The 20,423-nt window shown below is 40.0% G+C and overlaps 1 protein-coding gene across 3 annotated transcripts in view; it reads right to left on the reverse strand.

Annotated features, from left to right (window-relative positions):
- dlgap1b (discs, large (Drosophila) homolog-associated protein 1b) overlaps positions 1-17,020 on the reverse strand; it is a 75,845-nt gene extending 58,825 nt beyond the window's left edge. For 2 of the 3 annotated variants that reach the window (XM_067377322.1, XM_067377321.1), the window contains exons 1-4: positions 16,460-17,014; positions 15,938-16,411; positions 6,601-6,815; positions 1,055-1,235 (exon numbers count right to left, since the gene is read on the reverse strand). In XM_067377322.1, coding sequence (XP_067233423.1) covers positions 1,055-1,235; positions 6,601-6,815; positions 15,938-16,411; positions 16,460-17,014 — 1,425 coding nt within the window. Of the gene's footprint in view, positions 1-1,054; positions 1,236-6,600; positions 6,816-15,937 lie in introns of all 3 variants that reach the window. The other variant, XM_067377320.1, reaches the window with a different exon arrangement.
- Positions 17,021-20,423: the final 3,403 nt, after the last annotated feature.

Below are 20,423 nucleotides of genomic sequence, written 5' to 3' on the forward strand. Positions count from 1 at the left end.
GGTGAATTTTGTTCCAGTATTGGGACAAAAACTGCCATAAAATCATAAAATTTGGTATTAACATCACAAATCCATTTGTTGCACATCGATTAGCTGATTCCGAAATTGCATAGCCTACTAAGTAGGTAATACATGAAGAACTTACTTGACGACTGTTAAAAAGGTATGTTCTATATAGCATTGGATGTGTGTAGTATGAATGAATTCGGACATACAACATTCATCATACTATACTGTCATGTGACTTGTGGCGTTAGTTGCTTGCTTCACTGCCATTAACAAATCCTCTCCATTTGCCTCATTGGATAGTAAACTGTCCATTGGATGCCCAATTGAAAATCTTGCTGAAAGTAATAGGTCACCCGGGAACATTTTGCCTACTATTTATGAATTCTATGAATTCAGACAAACTACTTTAACATACTGCCTTACTATATCGTATGGAAGTATGCATATTTGGATGCAGGGATTGTGTTTGAATATTTCTGTAACCATGACCAATAGCACTGACCGATATGGTAATGATCTTGGACTTTTGCCACTATTGACACCTAGTGGTGTGGAGGTAGCGTTACACAAAAACACTAGTTTTAGTTACAGATGACATTGTAGAAATACTCTATATGCACTTAGCCATGATTAATTTATTCAGAGAGTAAATGTACAGAGTAAATAGGCATCTTTAACACAGTATTCAAAACATACTATGATTTTTGATGCTCTAATCCTAGTTTTCCATACTATTGGCTATATAGAACTGATAGTATGCAAATTAGGATTCTGAATAATGGATGTATGAAAAGATGATAAACGATTCCAGAGATGAAATGAAGGGATTGAGCAAAAATTGATTGCTTGAGCAAAAACCTTTTTTTTTTTTTTCCTTTCTAGTTTTTCCTCCCCTCTACAAACCTTGAAGAGGCCACATTGACAAAGGTTCTGGTTGGAAATCACCTTTAGGATCTAATCCATGACCAGTTGTTCTTTCCAACTGGTTTAAGATGAGTATCTTAATGGCGATTTCCACCACAGAACTAGGGGGGCGATGACCAACCTGGCTGATGGTGCTCATGGCCCTCATGTAGCTCTCGTTTCGGGAGCGAAATTTGGGTGAGGCCAGCAGGCCGGCCGGGTCCAGACTATCCAAACTGCGGTTGATTGAAACCTCACTCACCGCTCGCAGGTAACTGTGACTCCGGATCTGCAGCTTGGGGGAATGGGACTCCGTACTGATCCTGCAAACAGAAAGAGAGCGTGAACAGGTGTACAAGTATTTAATGAGGGGTGAGAATGAAATGAGAGGTGAGATTACTCTTGTAACTCATGTTCCTGCGTTTTCTCATACTCATTAAAGTTGACCTAAAAACAACTCTACTTTGTTATGCGTGTATGTGTGTGTTAGTGTATTCTTCAAATATCTGAGACCAATGTAAACATGAACTCCTTACAATTAGTACTAGCATTCAACTGTTTATTTCTTACATGAGGATGGGCATTCGGGTCCTTGAAATATGAACACAGAAATGCATTAAAACATGAACACACACAAATACACATTCTATCCCTCAAGGTCGAGTCAATCTTAATTATGGATGCGGCTCTTAAAATAGTATGCAGTAACAGCAAGTAAAAACACACATTATTCATTCTTCACTGGAGTGAGGAATGTGGAGAGAGAGAGTAAAAGAGAAACAAAGAAGAAAGAAGGCAGGAAAAGTGCAAGAATAGATTAAGAGGAAGAGATGAAATGGATGAAATCAAGTACAGCAGCAAATAATGAAATGACACAACAAATAGTAAAAGTTCACTGAAGTGTACTGTGAGGAGGGAAGGATACCGGAGAAAAATAGGACAAATTCTCATTTAATGCTATTATTTCAGGACCTCAGCTTCAGAAATAACAGTTTTCACATTATATGTTGTTTTATTTTAATGTAGATAAATAATTTATATTAAATACACATTTAAACTATTATATTTTATACACAACTATTATATTTTATATAAACTATTGTATAATTTTATAAACATAATTCAATCAGAAACTTTACAGTTCATTTTTAATATAATTTATTATAATATATTATTAAATGTTTGGTTTGAAGTTTGGTCTGCTGCATTTTTGTGTCTTGACAAAAATTTGGCTAATACAAAAAAAATATATATATAAATTGTAGATATGACTCACGGCTTCATTGTAAGTCTGTGGAATGGTTTTGAAGTAATAAAGGAAATATCTGTCTATAATGAGCACAGGCCTCAGGGGATTGCATATTTTTATATTACACAATTTTTTTTTTTTCATTTCTTGGGATATACATGTGGTTGTTTAAGCACACATGAACATGAGTGTGTACGTCTACTGTATTACTGTGAGTCTGAATGGAAAGTGTGCTTATGTGGATAGAGTTTAATACATTTCCACTTATTTTATTATGTATTATTTATCAGTGTTATGTGTGTGTGGGGGGGAGTAGGTATATGTGTGTTAGAATGTGTGTGTCCATGTTCAAGTTCAAGGCACAATGCTCTGATATAAATATTCAATGCTGCAGCACTTCCTGTCAAGCAGAAAAAAGATAAAGAGCCCATCACAGGGTCCCTATGCAGTATTCGCTGTTCCCTACACACTGAACATTATTCAGAAACTTTACAGCTCATTTTTAATGTAATTAATATTAAAAATATTAAAAATTATGGCGTTCATTTGGAATGCCATCATCATGCACATTAGGAGTCTGATAAAACATATCAGGCATAACATTATGACCACCTTCCTAATATTGTGTTGGTTTGCCATTTGCTGTCAAAACAGCCCTGACCCGTCGTAGCATGGACTCCATTAGACCCCTGAAGGTGTGCTGTGGTATCTGGCACCAAGATGTTAGCAGCAGATCCTTTAAGAACTGTAAGTTGCGAGGTGGAGCCTCCATGGATCGGACTTGTTTGTTCAGCACATCCCACAGATGCTCGATTGGATTGAGATCTGGGGAATTTGGAGGCCAAGTCAACACCTCAAACTCCTTGTTGTGCTCCTCAAACTATTCGAGGTGCATTATCCTGCTGAAAGAGGCCACAGCCACCAGGGAATATCGTTTCCATGAAAGGGTGTACATGGTCTGCATCTATGCTTAGGTAGGTGGTACGTGTCAAAGTAACATCCACATGGATGGCAGGACCTAAGGTTTCCCTGCAGAACATATTCCAAAGCATCACACTGCCTCCGCCGGCTTGCCTTCTTCCCATAGTGCATCCTGGTGCCATGTATTCCCAAGGTAAGCAACGCACTCGGATGTAAAAGAAAACGTGATTCATCAGACCAGGCCACCTTCTTCCATTGCTCCGTGGTCCAGTTCTGATGCTCACATGCCCAGTGTTGGCGCTTTCGGCAGTGGACAGGGGTCAACATGGTCACCCTGACTAATCTGCGGCTATACAGCCCCATACACAACAAACTGCGATGCACTGTGTATTCTGACAGCTTTCCATCAGAACCAGCATTAACTTCTTGAGCAATTTGAGCTACAGCAGCTCGTTATTTGAATCGGACCACATGGGCCAATCTTCAATCAAAACGTGCATCAATGAGCCTTGGCCGCCCATGACCCTGTCACTGGTTCACCACTGTTCCTTTCTTGGACCACTTTTGATAGATACTGACCATACAGACCGGGAACACCCCAAAAGAGTTGCAGTTTTGGAGATGCTCTGACCCAGTCGTCTAGCCATCACAGTTTGGCCCTTGTCAAACTCGCTCAAATCCTGACGCTTGCCCATTTTTCCTGCTTCTAACACATCAACTTTGAGGACAAAATGTTCACTTGCTGCCTAATATATCCCACCCACTAACAGGTGCCGTGATGAAGAGATAATCAGTGTTATTCACTTCACCTGTCAGAGGTCACAATGTTTTGCCTGATCAATGTATAATTAAATTAAAAATAAATGAGTAAATTAAATATATAGTATGCTTCAATTTATATAAACATATATACTACATATGTCAGGAGTATATTCAAAGTTTTTGTTGTTATTTAAGTTGACATTATTCATGGACTTTTAGTTTGCATTCTCACTCTTCCTGTGTTTTCCTTGGGTGTGTCTCAATCAGTTCCCTAGCTCCCAAGCTCGTGAATCAGTATTTCGTGTACACGAATTCGGGCACTGGTAAGGACAGTAAAAGATACTGGTTCACTACACATTGGGACACTTATGACTCTATTTCCGGCGACGTGACAACGTCCTCATTGTACAACATCACTACTGGTATTTATGAACAACAACAGAGCTGATATTTTCTGACATTACTTGTAATGTTATTTAAAGTACGTTATGATTAATTATTTGCTTGTTACATATACGTGCAACATTTCAGCCGTGAATAAATTATAAATGTTAGCTAGATTATGTTCATTACCTGTCTAGCGATGTATGTTTATGCTGAAATATAATAAAATAACGGTTTGTATTTTTAAAAACATCTATCGCGTATCGTTATGTGTTAGTGAGTTTGCTCACGTGATTCAAGTTTCACGCTTCAGAACTTCCGTTAAGGGAGCATAGTGAGCATCGATGCTCCCTGGTTTTCACGGTGCATTGTGGGACTTTTCAGGGAGCGAACATTTCAGTGCACTGAAAGGATTCTGCGATTGAGACAGCCCTTAAAATGGCCGACTCCCTGGTCAGTGCCCTGACTACTGAACTAGGGAGCTGATTGAGACACAGGGCTTCTTTTTAATCTGTTTCCTTGGTTTCTGATTGTTCTACACCTGTGTCTCATTATGGGCATCAACTCCTGTGTATTTTATTTCTTATGCTCTTCCTACTCATTAGCCTTGAGCTGTGTTCGAAATCGCCCCATACCTTTATTCACTATTCCCTGAAAAAGAGTGAACGAATTTGGTGCTGGAAGGGCTGCTGCTTTTGCATAGCTTGTGCTTGCTGTTTAATAATCATTTGAAACTTAGCAAACTGGCAGCTCCATAGTAATTTTATCTTGTTCAATTTTATTTTGATTTTAATTAGATTAATATTGAACATTGCATGGAAATTAGCATCTATAAACCTTAATTAAACAATTTGATAATCAATTAAAATGGAATTTATACCTGTACGATATTACGCTGTACCCACACTGGACCATAAGTTCACTCGATAATGTCAACTATGGTTTCGGACACCACTTCAAATGGCTGTCCCCTCAAATACTGCCCTATTAAAGGGTATAAGGGGCGATTTCGGACACGGTCATTGTCAGGTCTTGTCCTTACTCTTGTGTTAGACTGCTACAGTTATGTTGGTATGTGATTGGTTAATCTGTGTAATTCCAGTACCTTCATCTACCTATTCCTTATTAATTGTTGAATCTAGATCCTGTGTTTTAAATAAGTCTCTTATGCTCACAAAGGCTGCATTTATTTGATCAAAAATACAGTAAAAAGAGTAATATTGTAAAATATTATTACAATTTCAAATACATGTTTTCTATTTTAATATATTTTAAAATGTAACTTCTTCCTGAGATCATCATTACTCTCTTCAGTGTCATATGATTCTTCAGAAATCATTCTAATATGCTGATTTGGTGCTTATTATCATCATCAATGCTGAAAATTGTTGTGCTGCATGATATTTTTGAGGAAACCATGATACTTTTTTCAGGATTCTTTAAAGAATAGAAAGATCAAAATAACAGCATTTATTTGTAACATTATACATTTCTTTCACTTTTGATCAATTTGATGTGTCATTGCTAAATAAAAGTATTAATTTCTTTCAAAACAAAAAAATCTATATACTTCAGTTATTACACCAAACTGATGAGCATCTGCTGTTGTCACAGTGAAAAGACTCGCTTTATACGAATGCTGTGTTTGCAAAATTGACACACAAAAGCGCACATTCACACACACAGAACCAAAAGTGTTGTGTTGATTCTCTTTATAATGCAAAGCAGCTTGCTCTCATGAATAAGTCTGTGGGATAAAAGTGACTCAATTCATTGTATATAGTCTAAGTAGGATATGTTGTCACTGTATAGAAGTCACAACTATAATAGCAATACATGTGAGGTTTTAACATAAATAAGAAAAATAGAACTCAAAATCAGTTCCTACATGAAAAAAAAAATACCTATTTTCGGATGATATAACAGTGCGCAACTAAAAAAATGTCAGTAGGAACTTTAAAGGCATAGGAAAATTCCCTTTGAAATGACTTTGTTCTATTGAATTTTTAATAAAGGGGAGAGTGAAAGGATTTCACTGTAGTGGTAAGAGTCTCAGGACACTGAGGGATTTTATACGAAGTTGCACAGAGTGTGTATGCGTTTGTGTGTGAACAGAGGTGGGGTTTGAGGATGAGACTACACCCTCTCTAGAGACACATCCCAACAGCACTTAGAGATGCGGAGTGGGTTGAGCGCCTGTAAAATACCATGTTTAAAATGACCCCAGAGAAAATGATGGTTCATTGAAATTGCAGACGGATCGGTGGGCCCACGCACCTGCAAGCTTTATGTATACACAGAGTACATGCATTTGATTTCCCATGTGATTTCATGCCGGCAACATGCACGAGCTAATACTTTTCCAGACTCACTTGAGTGTGGTCATCTCGGTGAGGGAAGGCTGAGTGGCTTTCAGGTAACTGGCTCTCCGGGCCTGGACTTTGGGTGAAGGTTTGGGGCTGCAGTCCGAGTCTCCACTGTCCTCTTCTGCCATAGCTTTGATGTAGCTGCCGCTCCTCATCCTCCTGCACGGGATCTCATCATCCTGACCCACAGATGAGAAGCCACCCCACTCATCCTGAGGAACCTGCACAGACAGAGAGAATGTTAGCTTCTCATAAACACCTTATCTGTCTGTAACACTGAATAATAAATACAAGTAATAAAGCAATTAATGATGTATTAGATAATAGAGAATTCATGTGAATTTATATGATCATTCAAACATTAATTTACAAACAGCTGCAAATGGTGGTTTAATGATCAGTATGTTTATATATAAACATGGCTGCAGTGTTAAATTAGTATTATTTATAAACTGCTACAGAATTTATCAAAATTTTGAATTAGCTTCATTTTTATATTTTCTGTTTTCATTTAAAGTTTAAAGGATTAGTTCACTTTAAAATGAAAATTACCCCAAGACCATCCTAGATGTATATGACTTTTTCTTCTTTGAACACAATGGTAGTTATATTAATAAATATCCTGTTACGTCCAAGCTTTATAATGGCAGTGAACAGGGGCAATGAGTTTGAAGCTCAAGAAAGTGCATCCATCCATCATAAATGTACTCCACACGGCTCCAGGGGGTTAATAAAAGCCTTCTGAAGTGAAGCTAAAATAATAAAAAAAGACCACTTTCCGTATTCAACATACAAAGAAGGTGTAATACCTCTCACTGCTAAAAACGCTTACGCTACATCCAACGTCTTTCGTATTCAACTTACGAAAAAATATAGTGTTAATCTAAGTATATTTCATTCATTCTGACTTATTTACACTGTTAAAGAGTTGCATTCTCAAGCTTAACATGGCCAAAGTTTCAAAACACGAGTTGGACATATGATGGAGTATGTCAGTGCCAAACTCCTTCCGGATTTGGATACGTTTCGGAATGTTTTTTTCCGAGTATGGCCCTGTATCACATCATAAAGAGCGGAATTCCTTGTATGGCCACTTCTCCCTGATAACCTTTTTCAGCATCCCAAAGAACCCAGCGTTAAGGGAACAGAGGATGCAGTTTGTTTTTCCACTGTGTGTGTTATATACACTTTAAATAATTCTATTTAGCTTTAATTGATTTTTATTTCAGCTTTAGCAAATACTAGAATTTAAACTAATTTTTTTCAGTTAGTTGCCAAGGGAATATTTCTAATTTGTGTTTAAGCACTTATTTGGTATTATCAAATAAATGACATTGTTCTGAAAACAGCTGTTATGGTGTTGAACCAGTAGTGATTGGTTTATATGAAGTTCATTTTATATAAATGCATATAAACACTAAAATAAAATAAAATAATTTTAACCCACTAAAATTGAAAACCATTAAGATTATATATTATATATATATATATATATATATATATATATATATATATATATATATATATATATATATATATATATATATATATATATATATATTACATGGTAAAATCCCCAGAGTTACCTCAACTCTGCTTGGAGTACATATGGTCCCTCTCTAAATAGTGTTAAAGTAGCACTGAAGCAGAGTTAAAGTTAATGAGATAATTAAGCAATTAATAAGGCTGTGACTGAAGTCAGTTGTAGTTCTTGTGTTTCCCTTTTCTTCAGTGATTCTGCTTGTTAACAGCAGGTGTTCATCACTAATGCACAATCATCACTTAATTAATAGTTTAATTATCTCATTAACTGTAACTCTGCTTCAGTGTTACTTTAACACTATTTAGAGAGGGACCACATGTACTCTGAGCAGAGTTGATTTAACTCTGGAAATTTTACTGTGTACAATTGTTAGTACATATGTTTATGATTAAAATGTTTATAAATTTACATAAATGTTACATTTAAATGTTTAAAAAATATTTGCATTTACTAAATATATTATTAATCTATTTTTCTAATTCTAATAAACCAGTTGCAACTGTTTAACAAGCTACATATGTCCTAAACCTTATACATGAATGCATAATATTTCATTGCAACTGTCCACAAATAAATTATGTGCTGATCAATGTTTTAAAGCAATACAAACACACTCTATGAATGACTAACTGTTAACTAATACATCACAAATGCTTAATGTGCAATTATTCTAAAAAATAATTAACCAGAAACCCTCCGATCTGAACTATAAATGATGCAGCTATGACTATAACTGCTCAATTTCTTTCCACATTATCTCTATAACACGTAAAACCTCTTAGATTCATCATTTAATACACTCTTAAAAAGCTAAAAGCGCATACTGGCATAACATGCATGGCCTTATGCAACCCGTACCCACACACGAACACCTGCTGCTCCCACTACAAAACACAATATTGACTTCTGCACAGCCAACATCATTATCTGAAAACGATCTTGAAAACATTTTACACCCACTTGCACTATTCATGTACAACACACGTAATGTGCACTTCTCAAACCCTCACCTCATAAGCCTCTCACCTCTCTGAGATGAATAACAATCATTTCATATTATCCAGCACGACTCAGCTTCTTTTAAAATCTTCCATTTTTAGTGGCCAGTGAAGGAGAACTATAGTAAGCCCGGCTGCAGGCTCACTGTGTGATGTGCGTCGCATGCTAACGCAATTCTTTCACACGTTTCCCTCTTTTTCACACGCTCTAACTAGGGGGAGAAGCCAACAACCTTTCCTCCGTCACCGAAAACAGAAGAGAAAGGGGCACAAAGACAGATATTGTTCAGACCAGGGGAAAGGATCCACTCTCTGCGGAATGCTACATTTTTAAAAGAGTAGAGGATGGAAATGAGGAAAAGGTGCAGAAAGAGAGAGCGACAAAAAGGAAACAAAGTACCTGAATGCTACTTTTATGGGCTCTTCTTGAAAACTCTGCTATGAAGCTATGAAGATGACCGTGACCTTAGTGTTAAAGTAGCTATTGCCATACTGGCAACTAAGCCGTCTAAAGTTACCCATGTCTTACAGTCAAGCTAACTCTATTACCAGACAGACTCTCATTACTGCAGATGGGGGCTCAGATATGGGCACTTTGGCAGTTCTCCTTGGAGTTCAGCCTTTTTATTTAGTTCCTCTATCTTACCGGACTCCATTATCTGTAACGTCTTCTCTTACCCTTCCTCTCTTATTCTCTCCCTGACTCTCTCCCACATTCATTGTAGTCCCTTCCCTTACTTTGCATTGTAAAAATGTTATATCGTTATATTTATCCAATTCAATTTTGCATCACTTTGATTTACATATTAAAAACAGCACACACACACACACACACACACACACACACACACACACACACACACACACACACACACACACACACACACACACACACACACACACACACACACACACACACACACACACATATATACAACATTTATTTATTTGTTTGTTTAAAATTTTAATTTATAAAATCCTCTGCTCTCCTCTTTCCCTTTCTGTGTTCTCCATCACTTTCTTTTTCCTGTGAATTACTGTCACATAGGGAGCAAAAGAGACTGAGAGAGATAGCAGAAGGACACACACAAAATCCATTTTTTTCATCTTAATCTTCACACAAACAGTCACTGATCTCCAGGGCTGCGGGCAGAATTTTCTCTCAGTTATCCTTCATTTATTTGTTTATGATCTCTCTATCACACAGCCTTAGTCCACACCACAGAAAACAAATCACAAGCCGTGGTCTCTGAGTTCATTTTAATCTGTCACAGTGCCACTATTACAGCCCTGACTCCTGAGCATATGTTAAAACATTCACACACATTGACATTATAAGGAAACATTCACACAGGACATGTTGTTGCATTTAAAACAGCTAGACAAAGGCCTAATGGAATAAAACAGAATGCAGGTATCTTTAGATGCTGAAAAACTACTTTTAATTTGACGTGACAAAGGCCACGTCTCACCAGTGAGACACATTGCAATGGGCAACATCTACATTAATCCGGAGACATTTGAAAACAGAGTTTTCAAGCATTTTCCAAAAGTTCCACACTGAGAATGAGGAAGACACATTGCAACAGTCAAACACAACCGTCTAGCATGTTTTCATAAAAAACTATTAGAAGTAATCAAGACCAGTCTTAATGGTCACAGGTGTGTTTAGCTATTTGTCAAACAAAAACAGTTAGATGCATCACAATGGTCAATGGCATCCCTCTAGCACAGGGCTCTTCAACTGGTGGCCTGCGGGCAAAATCCGGCCCGCCAATCATCTTCATCTGGCCAGAGGGCACCCCAAACTCCCTCCTCCTCTTTTCCCGGCGGGGCGGCTAAATTTGGTTTGTTAAGTGGCCGCAGTGGCACCTTTAGCTATACGCTTATATACGCACTGTTTGTACCATGCACGCTCCTTACACATTTTCCATACAAATATTTCAGCAGTTATTATGCGTGTCCTGTATTTCTGTCGACTGAACCAGCGATACCGATCATTCGTGAATTAGTCACTGAATCATCTGAAGTTGTTTCTCAGTTAGAAACAACAAATACAGAACAAATAACTCTGTTATCATGTGTTTCACTAGTTTATATTGAACTACGCAGCATGGTCCAGTGGATAACAGAACGAAAGCTTAAAGGAGCTGCGTTTATTCCCGGTCCCGGACACCATTATTAAACAGCGTTGCAACATTGAAGCATTGAAGCATTTCAATTCGACACCCACCTCTCGGTTACAAACCTCAAATCACTTGATGATTAAACTAGTTTTAAAACGGATGAAACAACATTGACTGATGCCCCAACAAGACTGATGAGGAAAATCCAGCATTAGCGTCAGTTCTGGCAGATCATGTCAGTCAGGCTCGCATCAGCTGACTCCCAGCTGACTTACGTCTACCTATAGGAATACAACACCTATCACAGCATCCATATATAAGCTCCTCAGTATTATCAGCAGCTATTGCATATCTCAGAAGCTAATTACCCTCCTCCATCCCCAGCTCCTCCTCTCTTCAGTCAGGATTGGCCTTATGATTCCCCTGAATCAGACTAATTCTTGAAATATGTGTACATGTTAAATTATTGACATTAATTATATCTGCATATATTGGTTTGTGTCATGATCACCGTCAGTTCCTGTCAGTTCCTGGACTACATTTCCCATCATCCTCTCTGCCAGTCACATGCACACACTCCACACCAATCACCTGTCGCCACATACAGCTTAGCACATCATCTGGACTATAAAGGACTCATACACACACCACCTCAGGGCGAAGTCTTGTTTACCTTGTGTGCAATTCTAAGCGTTGTTATCCTGTCTGCCTGTCTGTTACTGTTCCTGCCTGTTACCTGTTTACGATCCTCTACTGCCTACCCCTGACCTGTGCTTTGTATACTGACCTGTGAGTGATATCTGCCTGTCCCAATCTTTGCCTGTATCCTGACCACGACTCTGCCTGTCCCTTGCTGTACCTGTTTGTTCCTGTTAGACCATGCCTGTATGACCACACTCACCTTTCAATAAAGCTTTGCATATGGATCCCTGCCTGAGTCCAGCTCTGTTACAGAAGACTTCACCAAACCAAGATCCAGCAGCTTCTATGAGCGTTTCCAGCATCAGCATGGACCCAGCTATACGTCTCGTCCGCCTTCGTCAAGGTAATTGTACCCTGGAGCACCACATTCAGAAGTTTCTGGATATTGCCTATTACGCAGACTGGCATGACTGTGCACTGATAGAGTTTTTCTGTGATGGCATTAATCAACCCCTTCAGAATAAACTTAGACAAGAGGGACCACGTTCATCACTTACTTGCTTTCTGGATTATGCGTTATTGACTGTTGGCTCTCGGTTTACTGTGGGTGTCGCGGAGAAATGCGACACTTCGCTGAATCACGTAATGGCCGCCGCGCCAAAGGACATTCACAAGATGGCGACTACCATCATAACAACACCAAGTCAAGTCAGCGCTGATCTTCCAGAGCCAAGGCAAGTCACAGTTGATCTTCATGAGCCAAGTCAAGCCATCGTTGATCTTCGTGAGCCAAGTCAAGTCACCGTTGTTCTCCGTGAGCCAAGCCAAGTCCAGGTTAAACTTCTTGAGTCACATCACGTCCCTGCTGATCGCCCAGAATAACGTCACCTCTCTGGATCTGTCTGGGAGCGGAGAGGATTGCGTTCCAGTGTGGCTGACCCACCGCTGACGTCAGCATGAGCGGCTGGCTTTCCTAAGCCTCCGCCGGCCGCTTTGCTCTCAAGCCCATTGGCCGCCTCGCTCTCAAGCTCGCCGGTTGCTACGCACACAAGCCCTCCGGCCGCTTCACTCTCAAGCCTGCCGGCCGCCTTGTACTCAGGTCAGCCGCCTGCTTCGCACACAAGTTCGGCGGTTACAACGCACTCAAGTTCGCCGGTTGCAACGCACTCAAGTTCATCGGTTGCAACGCGCTCAAGTTCGCCGGTTGCTATGCACTCAGGCTCTCTGGATGCGATGGACAAGATGGCCGCCCCTTCGGTGTCTGTAAACATAGAGCCCGCTCCAGCCCGTGAGTCCGCTCCAGAGCCAGCTCCAGCCAGTGAGTCTGCTCCAGAGCCCGCTCCAGCCCGTGCGCCCGCTGCAGCGTCCACAGAGGAGGTGAACACAGAGCCACCACCTCATCCACGTAAGAGGAGGAAGAGGAGGAAGAAGGCTTCATTCATCTTTCAGGGCTCGAAGGCCTTCCCAGAACCCGCTGTGGGCCCGGAAAACACTCCAGAGGTCTTTCTTGCGCCGCCCAAGCGTCTTGCCCTGCCGACGCCATCCAAGCACCTTGCCCTGCCGGCACCACCCAAGCGTCTTGCCCTGCCAGCGCCGCCCAAGCATCTTGCCCTGCCAGTGCCACCCAAGCGTCTTGCCCTGCCAGCGCCGCCCAAGCGCCTTGCCCTGCGGGTGTCACCCGAACTCCTTGCCCACGAACCCGCCATGGCCTCCGTTGAATTCCACAAGAACTTTTTTTTGGGGGGGGGGGCATATACCTGAGGGTGGGGACCCTGCCCGGCCACTGCCATCAACGGCCTCCGAACTGTTATGGCCACCCATGGACAATAACCCACTATGGCCGTTTTACGGACTCTTGTCTTGCCATGGCTGCCCAAGCCACCTGACCTGCCGTGGTTGCCCAAACCACCTGACCTGCTGTTGTCGCTACATACAGCTTAGCACATCATCTGGACTATAAAGGACTCACACACACACCACCTCAGGGCGAAGTCTTGTTTACCTTGTGTGTAATTCTAAGCGTTATTATCCTGTCTGCCTGTCTGTTACCGTTCCTGCCTGTTACCTGTTTACGATCCTCTACTGCCTACCCCTGACCTGTGCTTTGTATACTGACCTGTGAGTGATATCTGCCTGTCCTGATCTTTGCCTGTATCCTGACCACGACTCTGCCTGTCCCTTGCTGTACCTGTTTGTTCCTGTTAGACCATGCCTGTACGACCATGCTCACCTTTCAATAAAGCTTTGCATATGGATCCCTGCCTGAGTCCAGCTCCGTTACATTCTGTTCTGGGGTTATTGCTGCTCTCCCTGCTCTTATCCATGCTAGGCTGCATGGATGCATAGGGGGTTCTTGCCCAGAACAGAACCATACTGCCAATACAAACTCTATGCAATTATCAATCATATCTGACAATAGTGGTCCTGACATAAACAGGAGAAACGTGCCATGAATAAAGTTAGATTACTTTAAAATCCCAAAATCACCACCCTTACAATCATTTACCATGAATGAACTGTAGTAATTTACCATGGTTTGTGGAAATGTGGAATATTTATATTGAATACTATGTTATAGCCATTTATATTGCAATATATTTATTAGGTTGCTAAGGCAATACATAATTCATTTCTCTGTGAAGTTGTGTATAGTTGTTACCTGTGTTTAGGCATTTTTTATAGGCCTATATAACATATCATAATATAATATAAACTGTACAAAAAGTCTGTAAAAATATACTGCGTTAATACGCAGGAATTTTCCATACTGATTTTTCGCAACTAACAAACAGCTAGAATTATCATAGTGGTCAAATATGTCCATAGAGTATGTTTTTACAAAAATATCAATTCATATTAATTAATATTAATCAAGACCTGTCACAATGGCCAAAGATGTCTGTTTAGCCCTTTTTCATAAAAAACAGCAAGCTTACAATGGTCAAATACTTTGGCCCTCGAGATCCACTTTCCAGCAGAGTTTAGCTCCAATCCTAATCGAACACACCTGTACAAGCTAATCAAGTACTTCAGGATCACTAGAGTGCTTCTCAAATGGAAGACTGCATCCGAGGTTTGTAGGCTATCAACTTTAAATGCTAGACTGAGACGGCCTATCTGTCATTTAGCACTTTTTCGGACCCACTTTATATTAAGTGGCCTTAACTACTATGTACTTACATCAAAAAATAAGTACAATGTACTTATTGGGTTCATATTGAATTGCAAAACACATTTTCAGCTATTAAGGTGGGGTACGGGTAAGGTTAGGGAAAGCTTTGGTGGTATTGGTAGGTTTAAGGGTAGGGGTAAGGGTTAAGGGATTGTCAACAGTGTAATTATAAATTTAATTACAGAAATGAATTACAGATGCAATTACATGCAGGTGTTTTTAGAATATAAGTACAATGTAAAAACATGTATGTACACAATAAGTGCATTGTATCATTCATTTAAATGTAAGTACATAGTAGTTAAGGCCACTTAATATAAAGTGGGTCCACTTTTTCCATACAAAACTATTAAAAAAATAGAGATGCATCACAACAATCAAAGTAATCTCTCTAGCACTGTCATAGAAAAACAATAAAAAAAACAGCGAGGCGTATTGCAGTCTGGCATAGAAAAAAATCATTGATTTTCATAGACAATTTTAAAACCCAACAATAACCATCAAAAAGCACATGTTATCAAAGAAAAACAATTACAAAACTGACAGATGCAGGAATGCATCCTGTGTGAACAGCCTCCTAACTTGATCAGACAAAGACATGCATGGAATATGTCCACTCTTCACAAACATGCAAACACAGCAGAAAGATCATGCACTGAAAGATGGGAAACGTGGAGAGTGATGAAGCACAAGATGAAAAGAATGATGAGGAGATGTCACACCTTCAACACCAGAAAAAACAAATGCACATGACTCCTCAGCCCAAATGCATTAGTTGTGGAATCCAACCTAAAGACACTGATGGCAATAGCAATGATGATGATGGTCGTGGTGATGAAGAAAAGCGAAATCTCTCTCCTACCTGTAAAAATTGGCAGGTTCGTCCCTGCTGGCAGGTCTGTGCTTTGACTAGGGCTTTATCGATATTGACCGTGGCCTTCTGGTACACCTCTCGGGCCCTGCTCACCGTTAGCGTGCTGGACCAGGAGCTCTTCTTGACGAGCGGCCCAGCCTGGTCAACTGCCATCGGGCCTCCAAAAGTCAGAGCGCCTCCTATGGGATTGGAGCATGTGGAGCAACTTCCAACGTCGTTGTTGCTGCGTGAGGTCTTCAGGGATGAGCGTCCCCCTCCTAGGGTGTTGTAGCTTTGTCCCAAGAAGTAGTGGGACTGGGATTTGTCCGGATGGCGACCCATGGTCATGACTCCAGAGGGTTGATGCTGGTGGTAGAGGCAGATATCTCTGTCCAGAGTGTCGTCTGAGCTCCAGTAACCCGACCCGGGCGTCCGTGCACGAGGTTTGGGCTCGGAGCGACTGCGTTCTTTGCTCTTTCCCCGCTTGTTGCTTGATGGCTTGTGTAGGGTGCCTATAGTCGTGGAGGAAACGTTCGGGTGGGATGCAGCCGTAGCCATTGCATCGGCTGGGATGGCGGGGTCATTTCCGTTGAGGCTACGCTGACCAGGACCTTCTAGGGAATGGGATTTGGTGAACAGCTTTTGGACAGAGTGTACGAGGTGGCGTATACGCCCAGGACTGTCACTGCGCTGGTGCTCCAGTGCTGCCGTCCGTTTGTATTGCAACGTGTGATACCCATCCTTCCTCACTGGTTGCTGCTGGTCGAACTTCTCTAGCAGTGACGGGGGGATGGAAGCTGAGCCACAAGGGCCGCACCCACCCCCAGTTCCCCCGGCTATGCCCCCCGGTCCCACATAGGGCACAATGGCACATTCGTCCTTAAACTCATGATGTGAGCCGTGATGTCGGCGTGGAAATGTGCTGCTGGCCAGATCAGACTGGCACCCATAAAAGCCCTGATCAGTCGTGTGGGATGGGTTGAGGACATAAGGCCGTCTGTCGTGGCGGAGGGTCAAAGACTCGTAGGACGGGTCGCAGTGTGTGAGTGTGTGGTGGTGGCTACGGCTGGAGGGCAAGCCTTTCATCGTCATCCTGATGTACACACCCTCTCACAGCCTCATCCACACACACTGTGCCTACTGCAGAAAGACAGATGGACAGAGAGACAAGAGGGCCAGAAAGTAATGTAGAGCATGAACAGATTATGTGAAATAATGAAAAACAAGAGGAACAAAAGGAGAGAGAAACAAAAACAGAGAGGGAGAGAAAAAAACAATATATGTTAAAGATTCAGTTCATATTTGAAACTACATAGTGTCCACTATAGAGGACTGATCTTCAAAAAAACATTTTTAACCATTCAGGGTGTGATTTTACATCCAGACCACCATGACTCGTACTGGGGTTGTATAAAACTATATTTTCAAAATTGAGAACACTGTAAACTAAAATAATTAATTGGTTTGAGAAGGACAAACTTAAATTAAACAAATTAGTTCTCAAATCAACTTTTATGAGTATTTAGCACTTTCTTTTCCATTCAGGTTCACAGAACGGATATATTTTAAGTAAACTGAACTGCTTCGTTATTTTGAGTTTTATGAACTTATTTATTTTAATTTAGACAAACTTAAGTTTAACTTAAACTGGGCTGGGATTGCTATTTCCCAGCATGCTTTGCCAATGGCACTCGAAACGTATAATGCTAAAATTAAGTGTTATATAATGTTTTTTTTTTTGTACAAGACTAATGTTAAGTGGGAGATTTAGTTGTGATTAATGTTTTGTTATGCTAATTTAGAACAGTTTGTTAATGTGGGTTTTTGGAGAGACATGGTATCAAGTGGTGCATGCGGCTTGGTTTGTGAGCAAGTATGTTAAAGGAAAACTCCACTTTTTTTGAAAAAATCATTTTCCAACTCCCCTAGAGTCAAACAGTTGAGTTTTACCATTTTCGAATCCATACAGCCGATCTCCGGGTCTGACGGTACCACTTTTAGCATAGCTTAGCATAGTTCATTGAATCTGATTAGACCAATAGCATCTCATTCAAAAATGACCAAAGAGTTTCAATATTTTTCCTATTTAAAACTTGACTTTTCTGTAGTAACATCATGTACTAAGACCGACGGAAAATGAAAACTTCAATGAACTATGCTAAATTATGCTGAAAGTGGTACACCAGACCCGGAGATTGGCTGAATGGATTCAAAAACGGTAAAACTCAACTGTCAAAAAGTGGAGTGTTCCTTTAAATGCTTTATATTGTGGTACTCATTCAGCAAGTGCTAAACCATGTTATTGTTAACATGTTAGCAAATTACCAAATCAGCAAATGAGCATTTTCTGAATTAGCTTGTAACAGCTCGCTAAGTTTACACTAATAAAAATACTTACATTGAGGTTACATGATAATTTTAATTTTAATTTATGAATTAGTGTTCTCATACATTTTAATTGTTCTTAACTTGAAATGTTTGCGTACAAATGTTCCGCTTACTTAAACTTACAATTTACAATGTAGTTAGTTGGTTGCCTGGATGATAGTAGACCAATCTGTCTCAACTGGACAACTTGTATAAGTATGTGTTGGAATGGTGTCACCTGACCCCGATCAAGAACATTTACATAAGATGTGCTCTGGTGTTCAAAAACAGCTAATGAGCACACTAACAGAACACAGGAGTCTCACAGCATAACTTGACATTTTAAATTAGTGCGACACTAAAAAACAATATGAGATTTGACAGAATGGCCAAACATGTCTGTCTGAATGTGTACTGCTTTAGCAGGAGTGCTTTAAAGGGGAAGAATTTAAAGGTGCTGTAGAACGTCTTTTTAAAAGATGTAATATAAGTCTAAGGTGTCCCCTGAATGTGTCTGTGAAGTTTCAGCTCAAAATACCCCATTATACCCCATACCACAGATTTTTTTTACATTTTTTTTAACTGCCTATTTTGGGGCATCATTAAATATGAGCCGATTTAGGTTGAGGCCCCTTTAAATCCTCGCGCTCCCCGCCCATGTAGCTCACCCTTGCCTTTAACAGCATAAACAAAGTTCACACAGCTAATATAACCCTCAAAATGGATCTTTACAAAGTGTTCTTCAGGCAACATGTCTAATCATGTAAGTATGGTATTTATTTGGATGTTTACATTTGATTCTGAATGAGTTTGATAGTGCTCCGTGGCTAAAGCTAACATTACACACTGTTGGAGAGATTTATAAAGAATGAAGATGTGTTTATGAATTATACAGACTGCAAGTGTTTAAAAATGAAAATAGCGACGGCTCTTGTCTCCGTGAATACAGTAAGAAACGATGGTAACTTTAACCACATTTAACAGTACATTAGCAACATGCTAACGAAACATTTAGAAATACAGATTACAAATATCACAAAAAATATCATGTAATCATGGATCATGTCAGTTATTATCGCTCCATCTGCCATTTTTCGCTGTTGTCCTTGCTTGCTTACCTAGTCTGATGATTCAGCTGTGCACAGATCCAGACGTTAATACTGGCTGCCCTTGTGTAATGCCTCTATCATGAGCTGGCATATGCAAATATTGGGGGCGTACACGCCGACTGTTACGTAACTGTCAGTTATGTTGAGATTCGCCTGTTCTTCGGAGGTCTTTTAAACAAATGAGATTTCTATAAGAAGGAGGAAACAATGGAGTTTGAGACTCATTGTATGTCATTTCCATGTACTGAACTCTTGTTATTCAACTATGCCGGGGTAAATTCAATTTCCAATTCGATGGCACCTTTAAAGACTAAGCATACCGTTAGCATGCTAAATAAAGCATATACACTAATATATATAGAAAAAAGGAAAAGAAGAATAATGGACTAGCCAGCTGACAACTACTTGACCATTGTGACCCATACCCATAATTCACTCCAACTAAAAAGTTTGTGGTCAGTAAGATTTCTTATTATTTTTTTTACATTTTTATTCAGCATTGACACATAAGACGGTCAGTAAAGACATTTATATTAGTACAAAAGATTTCTATTTCAGATAAATGCTGTTCTTTTCAACTCTGAATTAAAGAATAGTGAAAAATATTAAGCAGCTCAACTGTTTTCCAGATTGATAATAGGAAGAAATAAGCACTGAATCACATGACACCGTAAAGACAAGAGTAATGGCTGCTAAAAATTCAGTAATTGTAATAATACTTCACAATATTAAAGATTTTTGCTGTATTCTTGATTAAACAAAGCCTGCCTTGGTGAGCATAAGAGACCTTTAAAAAATGATTGGGAGTATACATGACTGTCCTCATATGAAAACAAAAATTCCAAAATCACCAATGCTCATTTAAAATGATGTTGATCTCTCGATGCAAATCTTCATTAGTGTAAATGCCCCAGAACAGTAGTGATGTTAGTACACCAACATTAGCATGTGAAAACCTCTCCAGGCATGCCTCGCCAAATCTGAAGAAAGACAGAGATGAGAGGAGCAAAAGATATAGC

Source organism: Chanodichthys erythropterus, chromosome 23 (assembly GCF_024489055.1).
Source record: "Chanodichthys erythropterus isolate Z2021 chromosome 23, ASM2448905v1, whole genome shotgun sequence".
NCBI lineage: Eukaryota > Metazoa > Chordata > Actinopteri > Cypriniformes > Xenocyprididae > Chanodichthys > Chanodichthys erythropterus.